This window comes from Coregonus lavaretus (assembly GCF_964263955.1).
Source record: "Coregonus lavaretus genome assembly, chromosome: 19".
NCBI classification, from domain to species: Eukaryota; Metazoa; Chordata; class Actinopteri; order Salmoniformes; family Salmonidae; genus Coregonus; species Coregonus lavaretus.
In genome coordinates, this window is record NC_140006.1 from 40,761,261 (window position 1) to 40,780,633 (window position 19,373).

Genomic DNA, 19,373 nt, shown 5'->3' on the forward strand with positions numbered 1-19,373 from the left:
GCAGCAAAACCATGCATAAAAAAACGTTTGATGCGTTTTATATGCCAAGTATTAGACTTCAACAAGGATGAAATTATACAATTATAGATTAATACAATTGTAGAAATTAGGCTTGATGTTGCAAAAAAATTTTGTAAACATCATTATTCATGTTATGATAAAGAAACAGTACATATAACAGCCTAACAGTAATTATCGTTGGAGGTAATAGATATAATAACGACAGGGAACTGAAATGGTTAAACAAAACATCTGTGACATCTGGACACCACATTTGTAGGTCATGTGACCAGCAGGAAACGAGGGTTAGGGAACGGGTTGTTTTAGGGAACGGGTTGTGTTGATGAACCACTTCTCACAGCGCCATAGCCTCATACAGTCACAGTCTGGAACATGATGACTCCTCCCCTACTCTTCCTCGCCTTCCTCCTCCTCTCCTGTCTGCCAGGTAAGAACTGAACTCAGGTTTGGTTTCTCCTGAGACACAGATTAACTCGTGCTCCTCCTCCTGGATTAACAACATGCCCCATGGAGAATCTCTAATGACAGTGTTATGTAGTCCTGGAGAAAGCTTAATTTTTTTAACGCTGTAAAAGTCACATTTGCTCCTCAGGATATAATGTATATAGTATATAGTGAAGTAAAGGGTAGCTAGTTATTGAACAAACTAATTTAAATGGCTGAGAAACTCATGTTTTGGATTGTTGAACATGGAAATCTATCCAAAAACATTCCTTTTATTTCTACTTGTGTAATAACACATTGTTAGAGCATTTTGATGGTATGATCAGTAAAGTGCTGAAGAGAAAGCCATATGGTTTAGATTTTCTGTGTTTTCTTGCACAATCTTGTATTTTTCTCGCTTTCAAGCATTTCACTGGGACAAGTAATTGTGTCCAAGTTCATGGCATTCTCCGACAGCCAGTGGAAGCAGAAAGCAACATTCTCCTGTCTCCATTCTCCTATGTCCCAGACTGTGTTATGCCCTATACCCCAGACTGTATTACGCCCTCAAGCAAGTGTGACCTTCTTGGTTTGAACCTGGCTCGTCTGCACACCACAAGACTGTGTTAGCCCGTAGAGCTAAACTCTAGGAAATAATCTCAGGGAGCTAACGGAATTTTCAAGTCTCAGGCAAGGGAGGAGGAGAGTAGGGAGGCGGAGAAGAGCGGAGCTGCCAACTCTCACGCATTGACCGTGAGACACACGCATTTGACCCTCTTCTCACGCGCTCACGGCACACCTCTTATATCTCACGCATTGAAAAGTAATGTTTTTATTTTTCTAATTAGACCATTGTATAGTCAGCGCGTGAACCTTTCAACTGTTTCGATCGTTTTGAAATCGGAGTATCTGCGCCTCCAATTTAACATCACAAGCAGAAGCTCTATCGTTGTCCTGTTTTGCCACGGCACTGTGAACCACGGCATATTGAAGCGAGTGGATTGGATGCATGTATTAAAGAAACAACATTAGAGTGGAGCTGAATGGAGAGAGAGAACGCTCTCTGCCGAGTGTATAAAACTGTTCAAAGAGCTGCACGGTAGCGCTGTTTTATGTACGATGTCAACAAAATTAAAGTTGCTGTTACTCCCGTCCTTATTGCAGAATGTAGCCTTTTGGCAGCATATACTAAAGTCGATTTAATCCATCCTTGTATTTGTCCCCTCCGTTTGGTTATTGGCATTTAGGCATGTGACAACGAGAAGGCAGCAGACAGACCTACAGGATGTTTTAGCAGGGACGTTTGGTTAGGGTGGCCTGCTTTGTAACTATGAAAATCATTTTGACAAATAGAAAGTGAAAGTTTGATTCTAGAGAGTGGACAATACATAGAACAGTTATTTGGTTAAGGTGTAGGGGCAGATTTATGTCATCTTGTCTTCGGGAGATTGTATTACCTATTTACTTTATTTAGACTGATCAGTGGAACAATTCTCATTCTTAACAATGGGCTAAAATATTGGGTAATTAATGTGCTTGTCAGCAAGAACACTACTGTTATTCACTAACACTTATTGTATTATTCCACTTCTTCCCAATGTTGCCAGTGTAATCACATATTTGAAATCTGATATGCCTACTCTTGTCTTTGAAAATGTATTATATTATACAACTCATAAACGCATCATATTTTGTCTATGTAGAGGAGATACTCATTAACTGTGAGTCGCTCTGGATAAGAGCGTCTGCTAAATGACGTAAATGTAAATGTAAAATGATGACAAAGATATTAAACTAGTAGGAATAAACCACCTGAATGTTGATATTCATTAGATCTTTGAGAAATTAATTGTTATAACAAGAACATTTTTAAACACCCAACACTTGGGAAACATAGATTAGGGGTGGCCAACCCTCCTGGAGAGCATGCAGGATTTTGTCTTTCAGACCTATTTTAAAGAGATAGTTCACCCAAATTACAAAATACAAAATGTTTGTGTCCTTACCTTGAAAGCAGTCTATGGACAAGGAGAACGCAATCTATGATTTGGTTTCCCACTGCCATCAACCATTAATATAGACAATTCCTGGGCAGAGACTTGGTGTAGTGGTAACACTACCCAGCATGTGTCACATACAACTTTCCACCTGAGAACAGGGATCAGTCCCTGCTTCCAACCTTCCCACTGTTTCTAGCGTTTGCCTGTCTCCCTATCTCATTACTGTCTGAATAAAGTCTCAAACCACCTAAAAAATATGTTTACAAAAATATTAGCATACTTAAAATGTCATCCCCCCAAAATATTAAAGTAACAAAGTTGTCGAATTTTAAATGTTCATTTAATGCACCCTGAAAACACCTGACCTGTGGTTGAAACGTTTTAATTTTCCACCCTGGTCATAAGCCTAAGCCATGTCAATATACAGTTGAAGTCGGACGTTTACATACACCTTAGCCAAATACAACTCAGTTTTTCACAATTCCTGACATTTAATCCTTGTAAAAATTCCCTGACTTAGGTCAGTTAGGATCACCACTTTATTTTAAGAATGTGAAATGTCAGAATAATAGTAGAGAGTGATTTCTTTCAGCTTTTCATTTCTTTCATCACATTCCCAGTGGGTCAGAAGTTTACATACACTCAATTAGTATTTGGTAGCATTGCCTTTAAATTGTTTAACTTGTGTCAAACGTTTCGGGTAGCCTTCCACAAGCTTCCCACAATAAGATGGGTGAATTTTGGCCCATTCCTCCTGACAGAGCTGGTGTAACTGAGTCAGGTTTGTAGGCCTCCTTGCTCGCACACGCTTTTTCAGTTCTGCCCACAAATTTCCTATAGGATTGAGGTTAAGGCTTTGTGATGGCCACTCCAATACCTTGACTTTGTTGTCCTTAAGCCATTTTGCCACAACGTTGGAAGTATGCTTAGGGTCATTGTCCATTTGGAAGACCCATTTGCGACCAAGCCTTAACTTCCTGACTGATGTCTTGAGATGTTGCTTCAATATATCCACATAATTTTCCTTCCTCATGATGCCATCTATTTTGTGAAGTGCACCAGTCCCTCCTGCAGCAAAGCACCCCCACAGCATGATGCTGCCACCCCCGTGCTTCACGGTTGGGATGGTGTTCTTCAGCTTGCAAGCCCCCCCCCTTTTCCTCCAAACATAACGATGGTCATTATGGCCAAACAGTTCTATTTTTGTTTCATCAGACCAGAGGACATTTCTCCAAAAAGTACGATCTTTGTCCCCATGTGCAGTTGCAAACCGTAGTCTGGCTTTTTTATGGCGGTTTTGGAGCAGTGGCTTCTTCCTTGCTGAGCGGCCTTTCAAGTTATGTTGATATAGGACTTGTTTTACAGTGGATATAGCTACTTTAGTACCAATTTCCTCCAGCATCTTCACAAGGTCCTTGTTGTTCTGGCATTGATTTGCACTTCTCGCACCAAAGTACGTTCATCTCTAGGAGACAGAACGCGTCTCCTTCCTGAGCGGTATGACGGCTGCGTGGTCCCATGGTGTTTATACTTGCGTACCATTGTTTGTACAGATCAACGTGTTACCTTCAGGCATTTGGAAATTGCTCCCAAGGATGAACCAAATTTGTGGAGGTCTACAAAAAAAATTCTGAGGTCTTGGCTGATTTCTTTTTGTTTTCCCATGATGTCAAGCAAAGAGGCACTGAGTTTGAAGGTAGGCCTTGAAATACATCCACAGGTACACCTCCAATTGACTCAAATGATGTCAATTAGCCTATCAGAAGCTTCTAAAGCCATGACATCATTTTCAGGAATTTTCCAAGCTGTTTAAAGGCACAGTCAACTTAGTGTATGTTAACTTCTGACCCACTGGAATTGTGATACAGTGAATTATAAGTGAAATAATCTGTCTGTAAACAATTGTTGGAAAAATTACTTGTGTCATGCACAAAGTAGATGTCCTAACCGACTTGCCAAAACTATAGTTTGTTAACAAGAAATGTGTGGAGTGGTTGAAAAACAAGTTTTAATGAATCCAACCTAAGTGTATGTAAACTTCTGACTTCAACTGTATACCAAGAGTGTGCAAAGCTGTCATCAAGGCAAAGGGTGGCTATTTGAAGAATCTCAAATATAAAATATATTTTGATTTGTTTAACACTTTCTTGGTTACTACATGATTCCATATGTGTTATTTCATAGTTTTGATATCTTCACTATTATTCTACAATGTAAAAATAAAGAAAAACCCTTGAATGAGTAGGTGTGTCCAAACTTTTGACAGGTAGTGTACGTAGAATTGCAGGAAATTAGCTTTAACATTTTCCCGTCTTAGGGTTGTGCCAGGGGGCAAATCTCACTCCAAACTTTCTTAAAAAGTTGGCAGCCCTGGAAGAGGGAGTAGGGAGGGGGAGAAGGGGAGGGAGTAGAGAGGGGGAACTGAGGGATGTGAAAGTGACAGTAACTATTTTCAAGGAAAACGAAACCAGAAGTGTGCCGTGGAAAGGGTGCTATTCAGGGTCACTTTAAAAACATTCTGTGCTTTTTTATAGATAGGAGTTCAGGGCTGCCGGTTACATATCAACAGAACCAGAGAGGAACCATTACTTTTAATAACATACACATTGACAGGCATCGGTTAGGGCTTAATGACCTCTTTGCCTGTAGTGTCTTTATGTAGGGTGACATGGCAGTTGTAGAGGGGTTAGGGGTCAGGGGTTGACGTTAAAGTGAATGACCTCTGCCCCCTCCTTGCCTGTAGGTTCTTTCTGTAGGGTGACCACCGTTGGTGATCTAGCGGTCCTGGAGGTGTTAGGGGTCATGGGTTAATGACCTCCTTATCTTCCTGCCTGTAGGTTCTCTATGTAGGTTGACCACCGTGGGTGATCTAGTGGTTCTGGAGGGGTCAGGGGTTAATATTAGGGTGAATAACCTCTCTGCTCGCTGCCTGCAGGCTCTCTCTGTAGGGTGACCACTGTGGGTGACCTGTCGATCCTGGAAGGTCGGTCGGTGATGATCCCGTGCCACTACGAGCCGCAGTACGCCAGTTATGTGAAGTACTGGTGCCGAGGCAGGGTAAAGGACCTCTGTACCAGTCTGGCTCGCAGCGATGCCCCACGGGGGCCAGCTGCACCTGGAGAAGACAAGGTGGCCATTTTTGATGACCCGGTACAGCAGGTGGGAGGATCCGATGGTTACTATCAGGATAGATACTTTATTGTACATTTAGTAGAATTAGATGTTCAGTATGTTGTTATCTGCTGCTGACACTGGAAGTCTCCAGTCATAATCAAAGTGATAACAGAAGTGTATTTTTTATGTTTTTACATGAATGAAGATGATGGTGATGATGACTACGACAATGATGATGCTGTGTTATATTTTATACCCAGGTGTTCACAGTAACAATGACAGACCTGCAGGAGGAGGAGACTGGATGGTACTGGTGTGGTGTGGAGGTGGGAGGAGTCTGGAGTGCTGATGTCACAGCCTCCCTTCACATCAACGTTATCCATGGTGAGTGGACACAAGTCCTCTCTTCTCCCTGAAGTGTGTACTCATTTGTGCACTCGTTCACACACCGAGTCACAGTCCCACTCCCCATTGTAACGCCTTCTCCCTTAGGTGTGCACTCATTGGCTGTGTTCTGATTCTCTAAACTTCTCCAGAAGTCTGCTCTTATTCACGCCCCCTTTATGCATTTAAAAGCATCAGATTGGTGCAAGCATGGCTGGAGGGAGTTTTCACCATATTCCATCATCACAGTAGTCCATTCCTTATTAATCTATGAGGGGGAGTGAACGAATGCACACTTCGCCAGAAGGGTAGAGAATTGGAATGTAGCCATTCACTCTGGTTGTTGCTATAGTATGCTGCGGTAGTTAGTTGGTATGTCAACACTACATGTTCATACGTGGTGCTGCACAGGTATGTCTGTGGTGAACAGCGTGCTGAGCGGAGAGGAAGGGACCAGCGTCACTGCCCAGTGTCTCTACAGCCAGGGATACAGGTACGACTGGAGATCACCTCTATAGCAGGGCCGGAGAGCTACTGTCCTGTAGGTTTCACTCCAACCCTCGTCTAGTGCACTTGATTCAAATATTTATACGCTGAATCAGGTTAGTTACAACTGGGGTTGGAGTGAAAACTGACAGGAAGGTAGCTCTCCAGGAACAGGGTTGGAGAGCCCTGCTCTGTAGAGTACATAACCATATCAAATCAAAGTTTATTCGTCGTGCACACAGTTTAGCAGATGTGATAGCGGGTGCAATGAAATGCTTATGTTACTAGCTCCTAACAATGCCGTAAAATGTCAAACAAGTACACAAATAATACAATAAAACGTTTAAATCTTGAAATGTTAAAATGAATCCAATTAACCCAAATGCAATCTATACGTCTCTACACCGGATGAATTTACACAAGATATACTAAGAATGATATGTACAGCAGTAGATATACTAAGAATGATATGTACAGCAGTAGATATACTTAGAGATATACCCGAGTGGCGCAGTGGTCTAAGGCACTGCATCGCTGTGCCACTAGAGATCCTGGTTCGAATCCAGGCTCTGTCGCAGCCGGCCGCGACCGGGAGACTCATGGGTGGCGCACAATTGGCCCAGGGTAGGGGAGGGAATGGCCGGCAGGGATGTAGCTCAGTTGATAGAGCATGGCGTTTGCAAACGCCAGGGTTGTGGGTTTGATTCCCAAGGGGGGGCCAGTATGAAAAAAATATGTATTCACTAACTGTAAGTCGCTCTGGATAAGAGCGTCTGCTAAATTACTAAAATGTAAATGGTCCGAATCCAGGCTCTGTCGTAGCCGGCCGCGACCGGGAGACCCATGGGGCGGCGCACAATTCGTCCAGGGTAGGGGAGGGAATGGCCGGCAGGGATGTAGCTCAGTTGGTAGAGCATGGTGTTTGCAAGCAACAAATTGGAAGTTTTGGAATGGCCTAGTCAAAGTCCAGACCTAATCCCAATTGAGATGTTGTGGAAGGACTTGCAGTTCATGCTTGAAAACCCACACGTCACTGAGTTAAAGCAGTTCTGCATGGAAGAGTGGGCCAAAATTCCTCCACAGCGACGTGAGAGACTGATCAACAACTACAGGAAGCATTTGGTTGGAGTCATTGCAACTAAAGGTGGCACAACCAGTTATTGAGTGTAAGGGTACAATTACTTTTTCACACAGGGGAATTGCCAGGGGGGGCCAGTATGAAAAATAAAAATAAAATAATGTATGCACTCAGTCGCTTTGGATAAGAGCGTCTGCTAAATGACTAAACATTTTAATTTCTTAATTTTTAATTTACATTTTTAATATACTAAGAATGATATATACAGCAGTAGATATACTAAGAATGATATGTACAGCAGTATATATACTAATAATGATATGTACAGCAGTAGATATACTAAGAATTATATGTACAGCAGTAGATATACTAAGAATGATATGTACAGCAGTATATATACAAAGAATGATATGTACAGCAGTAGATATGCTAAGAATGATATGTACAGCAGTAGATATACTAAGAATGATATGTACAGCAGTAGATATACTAAGAATGATATGTACAGCAGTAGATATAATAAGAATGATATGTACAGCAGTAGATATACTAAGAATGATATGTACAGCAGTAGATATACTAAGAATGATATATACAGCAGTAGATATACAAAGAATGATATGTACAGCAGTATATATACTAAGGATGATATGTACAGCAGTAGATATACTAAGAATGATATGTACAGCAGTATATATACAAAGAATGATATGTACAGCAGTAGATATACTAAGGATGATATGTACAGCAGTAGATATACTAAGGATGATATGTACAGCAGTAGATATACTAAGAATGATATATACAGCAGTAGATATACTAATAATGATATATACAGCAGTAGATATACTAAGAATGATATGTACAGCAGTAGATATACTAAGAATGATATGTACAGCAGTAGATATACTAAGAATGATATGTACAGCAGTATATATATACTAAGAACGATATGTACAGCAGTAGATATACTAATAATGATATGTACAGCAGTATATATACTAAGAATGATATGTACAGCAGTAGATATACTAAGAATGATATGTACAGCAGTAGATATACCAATAACGATATGTACAGTAGTAGATATACTATGAATTATATGTACAGCAGTAGATATACTAAGAACGATATGTACAGCAGTATATATACTAAGAAGGATATGTACAGCAGTAGCTATACTAAGAATGATATGTACAGCAGTAGATATACTATGAATGATATGTACAGCAGTATATATACTAAGAATGACATGTACAGCAGTATATATACTAAGAATGACATGTACAGCAGTATATATACTAAGAATGATATGTACAGCAGTAGATATACTAAGGATGATATGTACAGCAGTAGATATACTAAGGATGATATGTACAGTAGTATATATACTAAGAATGATATGTACAGCAGTAGATATACTAAGGATGATATGTACAGCAGTAGATATACTAAGAATGATATATACAGCAGTAGATATACTAAGAATGATATGTACAGCAGTAGATATACTAAGAATGATATGTACAGCAGTATATATACTAATAATTATATGTACAGCAGTATATATACTAATGATGATATGTACAGCAGTATATATACTAAGAATGATATGTACAGCAGTAGATATACTAAGAATGATATGTACAGCAGTATATATACTAAGAATGATATGTACAGCAGTATATATACTAAAAATGATATGTACAGCAGTAGATATACTAAGAATGATATGTACAGCAGTAGATATACTATGAATGATATGTACAGCAGTATATATACTATGAATGATATGTACAGCAGTAGATATACAAAGAATGATATGTACAGCAGTATATATACTATGAATGATATGTACAGCAGTAGCTATACTAAGAATGATATGTACAGCAGTATATATACTATGAATGATATGTACAGCAGTAGATATACTAAGAATGATATGTACAGCAGTATATATACTATGAATGATATGTACAGCAGTAGATATACTAAGAATTATATGTACAATAGTGGATATACTATGAATGATATGTACAGCAGTAGATATACTAAGAATGATATGTACAATAGTGGATATACTAAGAATGATATGTACAGCAGTAGATATATTAGTGAGCCATGTCAAGAATCCAGTAGATACAGTGCATTGGGAAAGTATTCAGACCTCTTGACTTTTTCCACATTTTGTTAAGTTACAGCCGTATTCTAAAATGGATAAAAAATATATATATATCCTCACCAATCTATAACAATACCCCCATAATAACAAAGTGAAAACAGGTTTTTAGAAATGTTTGCAAATTTATTAAAAACAAAAAACAGAAATACCTTATTTACATAAGTATTCAGACCCTTTGCTATGAGACTCGAAATTGAGCTCAGGTGCATCCTGTTTCCATTGATCATCCTTGAGATGTTTCTACAACTTGATTGGAGTCCCCCTGTGGTAAATTCAATTGATTGAACATTATTTGGAAAGGCACACACCTGGTATATAAGGTCCCACAGTTGACAGTGCATGTCAGTGCAAAAACCAAGCCATGAGGTCGAAGGAATTGTTCGTAGAGCTCCAAGACAGGATTGTGTCGAGGAACAGATTTGGGGAAGGGTACCAAAAAATGTCTGCACCATTGAAGGTCCCCAAGAACACAATGGCCTCCATCATTCTTAAATGGAAGAAGTTTGGAACCAGCAAGACTCTTCCTAGAGCTGGCCGCCCGGCCAAACTGAGCAATCGGGGGAGAAGGGCCTTGGTCAGTGAGGTGACCAAGAACCCGATGGTCACTCTGACAGAGCTCCAGAGTTCCTCTGTGGAGATGGGAGAACCTTCCAGAAGGACAACCATCTCTGCAGCACTCCACCAATTAGGCATTTATGGTAGAGTGGCCAGACGGAAGCCACTTCTCAGTAAATGGCACATGACAGCCCGCTTGGAGTTTGTCAAAAGGCATCTAAAGACTCTCAGACCATGAGAAACAATATTATCTGGTCTGATGAAACCAAGATTGAACTCTTTGGCCTGAATGCCAAGTGTCACGTCTGGAGGAATCCTAGCACCATCCCTACGGTGAAGCATGGGGGTGGCAGCATCATGCTGTGGGGATGTTTTTCAGGGGCAGGGACTGGGAGACTAGTCAGGATCGAGGGAAAGATGAACGGAGCAAAGATCCTGCTCCAAACCTGCTCATTATGAGGTATTATGTGTAGCTTGATGAGGGGGAAAAAATAATGTCCTGCATTTTAGAATAAGGCTGTAACGTAACAAAATGTGGAAAAAGTCAAGGGGTCTGAATACTTTCCGAATGCACTGTAAATAAATATGTGGTGTGTATAAACAGTGCAACTAAAATATAATGTACAAGAGTAGAAATAATAGAATCAGCTATGTCGAGAATACAGTATTTAAATACACAGTACAAAACCCCATGACAAAATGGATAGAATTGCAGGAATTTAGAGTCCGGAATATAAATATATATGTATGTGAATGGTGTGTAACCTGTCTGTATAGAATACCCTAGTATTAGATCTGAACTCCTGCTCCCATGTGACTTGTGGCAGAGAGAGTAAACCTACAGTAGGCCTGTGATTTTGTGCAGTTGCCAGTAGGATTGTGGGTCTGTGTCTGTCTGTGTGTTGTCAGGCAGAGTGAGAAGCGCTGGTGTCGTAGTGGTGACTGGAGCTCCTGTCTGGTGACGGACGGTGAGGGGCGGTATGAAGACCAGGCAGTAGAGATCAGAGATGACCTGACCAAGGCTTTCACTGTCACCCTGAAGGGACTGGCCCAGAGAGATACAGGTATGGAGAATATAACTCTATGCCAAATAACACACAATGGTGCAGTGATGTGAATTTTGATGAAGAAGACGATGGTGATTATCTTTAATTATATATTATATTGTAAGTGTGTATCTGCAGGCCGGTACTGGTGGAGGTTATTATTATTGCTGTTAATAATATTACGTTAATATTCTAATGTTGTATCTGCAGGCTGGTACTGGGGGTGGTTATTATTATAATGATGATTATTATCGTCATGGTAATATTCTCATGTGTCTGCAGGCTGGTACTGGTGGTGGTTATTATTATGATGATGATTATTATCGTCATGGTAATATTCCCATGTGTCTGCAGGCTGGTACTGGGGGTGGTTATTATTATGATGATGATTATTATCGTCATGGTAATATTCTCATGTGTCTGCAGGCTGGTACTGGTGGTGGTTATTATTATGATGATGATTATTATCGTCATGGTAATATTCCCATGTGTCTGCAGGCTGGTACTGGGGGTGGTTATTATTATGATGATGATTATTATCGTCATGGTAATATTCTCATGTGTCTGCAGGCTGGTACTGGTGGTGGTTATTATTATGATGATGATTATTATCGTCATGGTAATATTCCCATGTGTCTGCAGGCTGGTACTGGTGTGCTGCAGGACAACAACAGGTGGCTGTTCACGTCCTCGTCACTCCTCCAGCCACAACAGGTACAGGATGGTTAGATATGATTGGCTGAATCTAGGGGTTAGAACAGAAACGTGGCACCCAGAAGCAGGATTATGAAACGTGTTGTGTGTGTGTGTCCTGCACTGCCTGCTCCTATAGTGAAGCCCCCACCAGAAGAAACCCCCCAGTCTGTTCCTGTGTCTCCGTCTGTCCCTCCTCTTCGCCGCCACATCGCTGAGGGAGCAGACCACCACAGGTAACGCTGCAGGCCAGGGAGGGATAGGTAACCATGGGTAGGAGTTACCACAGCTATGGGTAACCCTGTGTGTGCGCGTTGCAGGCCAGGGAGGGATAGGTAACCATGGGTAGAAGTTACCACAGCTATGGGTAACCCTGAGTTACCACAGCTATGGGTAACCCTGAGTTACCACAGCTATAGGTAACCCTGTGTGTGCGCGCTGCAGGCCAGGGAGGGATAGGTAACCATGGGTAGGAGTTACCACAGCTATGGGTAACCCTGTGTGTGCGCGTTGCAGGCCAGGGAGGGATAGGTAACCATGGGTAGGAGTTACCACAGCTATGGGTAACCCTGTGTGTGCGCGTTGCAGGCCACTGTGGGAGTTTCCTCTGATGGCGTGTGGCGTTCTGTTCATCTTGATGGTTCTGGTGCTGCTGCCATGGAAGATACTGGACCAATACAGTAAGTACTACATTGGGTTTAGTAGTTTATAATACACAGAAGGTACGAAACACACATTACATTGGATGTATCTAGTGAACAAAATGCAGGCCTTATGCATAACTAATTCATGGCAATGTGTCCCGTTACAAGTTACAATGACACTGTCTGCTGGTAGACAATGGGATAAGCATATTATATTGCTACTAAGTTCAACCTCACCATATCTTTCCAGACAAAACACACAGGACAAGACAGGCAGAGGAGCTGGAAGCCAGACTCAGTGTAAGTCCACTACAACTATCAGCTGATCCAGAGTCAGTGTAAGTCCACTACAACTATCAGCTGATCCAGAGTCAGTGTAAGTCCACTACAACTATCAGCTGATCCAGAGTCAGTGTAAGTCCACTACAATTATCAGCTGATCCAGAGTCAGTGTACGTCCACTACAACTATCAGCTGATCCAGAGTCAGTGTACGCCCACTACAACTATCAGCTGATCAAAAACGCATGGGGTGTATTCATTATGCCGATTCTGTTGCAAAGCTTTTAGTCTGTTATGAAATGTTTTGCAACAGAAACCATTTACTCCAAACAGAAAACGCAAACAAGTTCATATTGTACAAGGTCCCTCCCCGTTTCGTTTGCCTCCGTTTGGTTCTTAAACAGTAAACGGTTCCCGTAATGAATAGACCCTTGTTCCCCTTGTTTTAAACACCTGTGATTTGACTGACCCCACCAGGACTCCCCAGGTGACAACTGGCAGAACACCTCTGTTGTCTTCCTCAACTCCGCCTCACAGAAGGTGCACGGTTTCTGACCACGCCCACCATCCAGTCACCTCTGACCTCTAACCTCCACCCTCCATTTCTGGCCATCTTCCTTCAGGGCTGGACACCATGTTGCTGCCTCTGAATATTCCATCCATCCTTCCTTTCATATAACAATATGTTCAGTACCATTCTGTACTGTGCTGTATGGTCCTGCCCTTTGGTACAGACCTGCTGAGTACCACTAATGTTTATGATGTTAGTTATGACTGATTGTGATGAAAGCCTGACATGTTAAATAATGTTACGATAACGTTTACTGAAATCAGTGTCTATATAAATCTACTGTAACTATTTGTTTGTTCCATTTTGTATTGTATATAAAAAAATTCTATGAAAAATGTAAGAAACAATTACGGGAAAGGGACTAGTTATGGTTCTCAGTGTACTGGATGGACAAATTGATATAGAAAGGGCCTTATAAGACCCCACTTATTTTTCCTTAGCGATGCAGCGCTTTAAATGTTGTACACGTGAAATTGTGTCATTCTGAACATTATATTACATTTTGTGCGACTCGAGCGATACGTCTCTGTGTAGCCTACGATACTTTTCCCTGTGCAAATGCTCGGGGAACACGGAGAAGCGGCACAGCTGGATAGGGGAAACGGCTTGAGTCGCATAAAATGGAATATAACCTTACAGAGAAAGTTCGGAAGTTGCCGATAAAGGGAGATCGCAAAAAAAGTGTCTGGGCACTTCTAAAACATGCCATTTGAATCAAAAATAGAGATTTGGTTCAAATAAAGTGAACTTTCTACTTTAATGGATCGACAGGAATAAAACCTAATGTTCCAAGTTACATCATGTTTCTTAGCGCCCCCCAAATGTAAAGGATCAGCCATACTGTGCACACCATACACATCCTGCCTCTCATCTTGTTGATTTATATTAGATGAAAGGGCAAAACTTAGAGACATCACATTTTGATTAAAGAGAGATCAGTAGTCTCCAACCCTCAACAGGCTCAAGAACACTAATGGACGATTCACTAGTTCCCCACCTGCAGAGTTATTCACTTATTACCCCTATGTCCTATTTTCTGCATTTCCCAGAAACGGAATGGCCTTCTGTCTGAGCAGAAAGGTAAAACAACAGGGAGTACCAGTCTTTTTAGCTAACATTCCACTCCTTGCCACTCGCCAAAGAGTCTGGCCTTTTGGCAATCTCAACGTTCAATATGCAGCCGGATTTACAGCGCAGTTGCTGATTGGTAGTTGGAAACAGTAATGTTTTCCATGACAGTGTTATGGAACATGGGGTGCGTGCAAATTTGGCGCAATGCAGTAAAAAAATATAAATTACATATACAATGTATACATTTCCTAAATAATATAAATACACACACTTTTTTTTGCTGCCTCTTGGGCACCCCACGGGCCTGGGCCCAGGGGCTTCAGCCCCGGTAAGCCCCTGCATTAATCCGGCCCTGCTTGCATCGCACAGGTGGTGGTTGCCTAAATTCACTGTAGTAGGCTAGGCCTAATATAAACTAGCAAACTAATGGTGGACTAATAGCCCATGAATAAACGTATAATTTACATGTCTTCACTGTTCCCTTCTTGCACAATTCATGCATCTCCACTAGCCTCTCTCCCTCTTCCTCATATAGCTCTTGAACCAGTAGTCTAGCACAATGCGTGTCCCAGAAGTAGCAATATAGTTTGGTCACTTATTTTGAACAAGTAAAATGATTGATTGAGATATACATATATATATATATATATATATATATATATATATATATATATATATATATATCTATATAAATAAAAATCAATATATACATACATATTTATATTTATTATGGCAGCAGCTAATGGGGGGATACAAGGCAGCAGCTACTCTTCCTGGGGTCCAGCATAATTAAGGCAGTTATACATTTTAAAAAACATCACAATACATTCATAACAGATTTCACAACATATTAAGTGTGTGCCCTCAGGCCTCTACTCTACTACCACATACCTATAACACCAAATCCATGTGTATGTGTGTATAGAGCGTATGTTATCGTGTTTTTGTATGCAGGTGTCTATGTTTGTGTTGCTTCACAGTCACCGTTGTTCCATAAGGTGTATTTGTATTGGTTTCTTAAATCAAATTTTACTGCTCGCATGAGTTACTTGATGTGGAATAGAGTTCCATGTAGTCATCGCTCTATGTAGTACTGTGCACCTCCCATAGTCTGTTCTGGACTTGGGGACTGTGAAGAGACCTCTGGTGGCATGTCTTGTGGGGTATGCATGGTTATGTCAATACCTCTCACAAGTAGTGATGAAGGCAATCTCTCCTCCACTTTGAGCCAGGAGAGATTGACATGCCTATTATTAATGTTAGCTCTCTGTGTACATCCAAGGGCCAGCCGTGCTGCCCTGTTCTGAGCCAATTGCAATTTTCCTAAGTCCCTCTTTGTGGCACTTGACCACACTACTGAACAGTAGTCCAGATGCGACAAAACTAGGGCCTGTAAGACCTGCCTTGTTGATAGTGCTGTTAAGAATGCAGAGCAGCGCTTTATTATAGACTTCTCCCCATTCTAGCTACTGTTGTATCAATATGTTTTGACCATGACAGTTTACAATCCAGGGTTACTCCAAGCAGTTTAGTCTCCTCAACTTGCTCAATTTCCATATTATTCATTACGAGATTTAGTTGAGGTTTAGGGTTTAGTGAATGATTTGTCCCAAATACAATCCTTTTAGTTTTTGAAATATTTAGGACTAACTTATTCCTTGCCACCCATTCTGAAACTAACTGCAGCTCTTTGTGAAGTGTTGCAGTCATTTCAGTCACTGTAGTAGCTGACATGTATAGTGATGGGTCATCCGCATACATAGACACTCTGGCTTTACTCAAAGCCAGTGGCTTGTCGTTAGTAAAGATAGAAAAAAGTAAGGGGCCTAGACCGCTGCCCTGGGAAATTCCTGATTCTACCTCGATTTTGTTGGAGAGGCTTCCATTAAAGAACACCCTCTGTGTTCTGTTAGACAGGTAACTCTGTATCCACAATATAGCAGGGGGTGTAAAGCCATAACACATACGTTTTTACAGCAACAGACTATGATCGATAATGTCAAAAGCCACACTGAAGTCTAACAAAACAGCCCCAACAATCTTTTTATCATACATTTCTCTCAGCCAATCATCAGTCATTTGTGTAAATGCTGTGCTTGTTGAATGTCCTTCGCTATAGCACGCTGAAAGTATGTTGTCAATTTGTTTACTGTAAAATAGCACTGTATCTGGTCAAACACAATTTTTTCCCATAAGTATACTAAGGGTTGGTAACAGGCTGATTGGTCGGCTATTTGAGCCAGTAAAGGGGGCTTTACTATTCTTAGGTAGGGGAATAACTTTTGCTTCCCTCCAGGCCTGAGGGCACACACTTTCTAGTAGGCTTAAAATTGAAGATATGGCAAATAGGAGTGGCAATATCATCCACTATTATCCTCAGTAATTTTCCATCCAAGTTGTCAAAACATTGTCATTGCTGATAGACAACAATACTTGTATCACCTCTTCCACACTTACTTTACGGAATTCAAAATTACAATGCTTGTCTTTTATAATTTGGTCAGATTTACTTGGATGTATAGTGTCAGCATTTGTTGCTGGCATTTCATGCCTAAATTTGCTAATATTACCAATGAAAAAATAATTAAAGTAGTTGGCAATATCCGTGGGTTTTGTGATGAATGAGCCATCTAATTCAATGAATGATGGAGCGGAGTTTGCCTTTTTGACCAAAATTTCATTTAAGGTCCTCCAAAGCTTTTTACTATCATTCTTTGTCATTTATCTTTCTTTCATAGTGTTGTTTCTTATTTTTATTCAGTTTAGTCACGATTTCTCAATTTGCAGTACGTTTGCCAATCAGTTGTACAGCTAAACCCATTTGCCATCTCTTTTGCCTCATCCCTCTCAACCATACCATTTTTAAATTCTGCATCAATCCACAGAGATGTAACAGTTTTTACAGTCATCCTCTTAGTGGGTGCATGCTGATTAGTAACTGGGATAAGACATTTCATATACAGTGGGGAGAACAAGTATTTGATACACTGCCGATTTTGCAGGTTTTCCTACTTACAAAGCATGTAGAGGTCTGTACATTTTATCATAGGTACACTTCAACTGTGAGAGGCGGAATCTAAAACAAAAATCCAGAAAATCACATTGTATGATTTTTAAGTAATTAATTTGCATTTTATTGCATGACATAAGTATTTGATCACCTACCAACCAGTAAGAATTCCGGCTCTCACAGACCTGTTCGTTTTTCTTTAAGAAGCCCTCCTGTTCTCCACTCATTACCTGCATTAACTGCACCTGTTTGAACCCGTTGTCTGTATAAAAGACACCTGTCCACACACTCAATCAAACAGACTCCAACCTCTCCACAATGGCCAAGACCAGAGAGCTGTGTAAGGACATCAGGGATAAAATTGTAGACCTGCACAAGGCTGGGATGGGCTACAGGACAATAGGCAAGCAGCTTGGTGAGAAGCAACAACTGTTGGCGCAATTATTAGAAAATGGAAGAAGTTCAAGATGACGGTCAATCACCCTCGGTCTGGGGCTCCATGCAAGATCTCACCTCGTGGGGCATCAATGATCATGACGAAGGTGAGGGATCAGCCCAGAACTACACGGCAGGACCTGGTCAATGACCTGAAGAGAGCTGGGACCACAGTCTCAAAGAAAACCATTAGGAACACACTACGCCGTCATGGATTAAAATCCTGCAGTGCACGCAAGGTCCCCCTGCTCAAGCCAGCGCATGTCCAGGTCCGTCTGAAGTTTGCCAATGACCATCTGGATGATCCAGAGGAGGAATGGGAGAAGGTCATGTGGTCTGATGAGACAAATATAGAGCTTTTTCGTCTAAACTCCACTCGCCGTGTTTGGAGGAAGAAGAAGGATGAGTACAACCCCAAGAACACCATCCCAACCGTGAAGCATGGAGGTGGAAACATCATGCTTTGGGGATGCTTTTCTGCAAAGGGGTCAGGATGACTGCACCGTATTGATGGGAGGATGGATGGGGCCATGTATCGCAAGATCTTGGCCAACAACCTCCTTCCATCAGTAAGAGCATTGAAGATGGGTCGTGGCTGGGTCTTCCAGCATGACAACGACCCGAAACACACAGCCAGGGCAACTAAGGAGTGGCTCCGTAAGAAGCATCTCAAGGTCCTGGAGTGGCCTAGCCAGTCTCCAGACCTGAACCCAATAGAAAATAATAATAATAATAATAATATGCCATTTAGCAGACGCTTTTATCCAAAGCGACTTACAGTCATGCGTGCATACATTTATTTTTTTGTGTGTATGGGTGGTCCCGGGGATCGAACCCACTACCTTAGCGTTACAAGCGCCGTGCTCTACCAGCTGAGCTACAGAGGACCACAAAATCTCTGGAGGGAGCTGAAAGTCCGTATTGCCTCTGAAACCTGAAGGAGAAGGTCTGTATGGAGGAGTGGGCCAAAATCCCTGCTGCAGTGTGTGCAAACCTGGTCAAGACCTACAGGAAACGTATGATCTCTGTAATTGCAAACAAAGGTTTTTGTACCAAATATTAAGTTCTGCTTTTCTGATGTATCAAATACTTATGTCATGCAATAAAATGCAAATGAATTACTTAAAAATCATACAATGTGATTTTCTGGATTTTAAAAATTACATGCTTTGTAAGTAGGAAAACCTGCAAAATCGGCAGTGTATCAAATACTTGTTCTCCCCACTGTATGTGTCAAGTGCAGCGTCTGGTTGCTCATCATTACACACCACGGACCAACAAATATTATTCACATCAACAACATAGGAATCACTACAAAACGTATTGTATGACCTCTTATACACAATATTAGGCCCAGCCTTTTTCCTAGATACGGCTAC

General features: G+C 41.2%; 1 protein-coding gene across 1 annotated transcript; it reads left to right on the plus strand.

Moving 5' to 3' along the window:
- Window positions 1–304: 304 nt before the first annotated feature.
- On the plus strand, window positions 305–13,768 carry pigr (polymeric immunoglobulin receptor). The gene is made up of 10 exons (XM_084183033.1): window positions 305–448; window positions 5,380–5,603; window positions 5,819–5,942; window positions 6,354–6,435; window positions 11,153–11,307; window positions 11,932–12,003; window positions 12,122–12,218; window positions 12,571–12,662; window positions 12,877–12,926; window positions 13,385–13,768. Exons 1-10 carry the CDS (start codon window positions 394–396, stop codon window positions 13,460–13,462), a joined length of 1,029 nt encoding a protein of 342 aa, XP_084039159.1. The 5' UTR covers window positions 305–393; the 3' UTR covers window positions 13,463–13,768.
- Window positions 13,769–19,373: the final 5,605 nt, after the last annotated feature.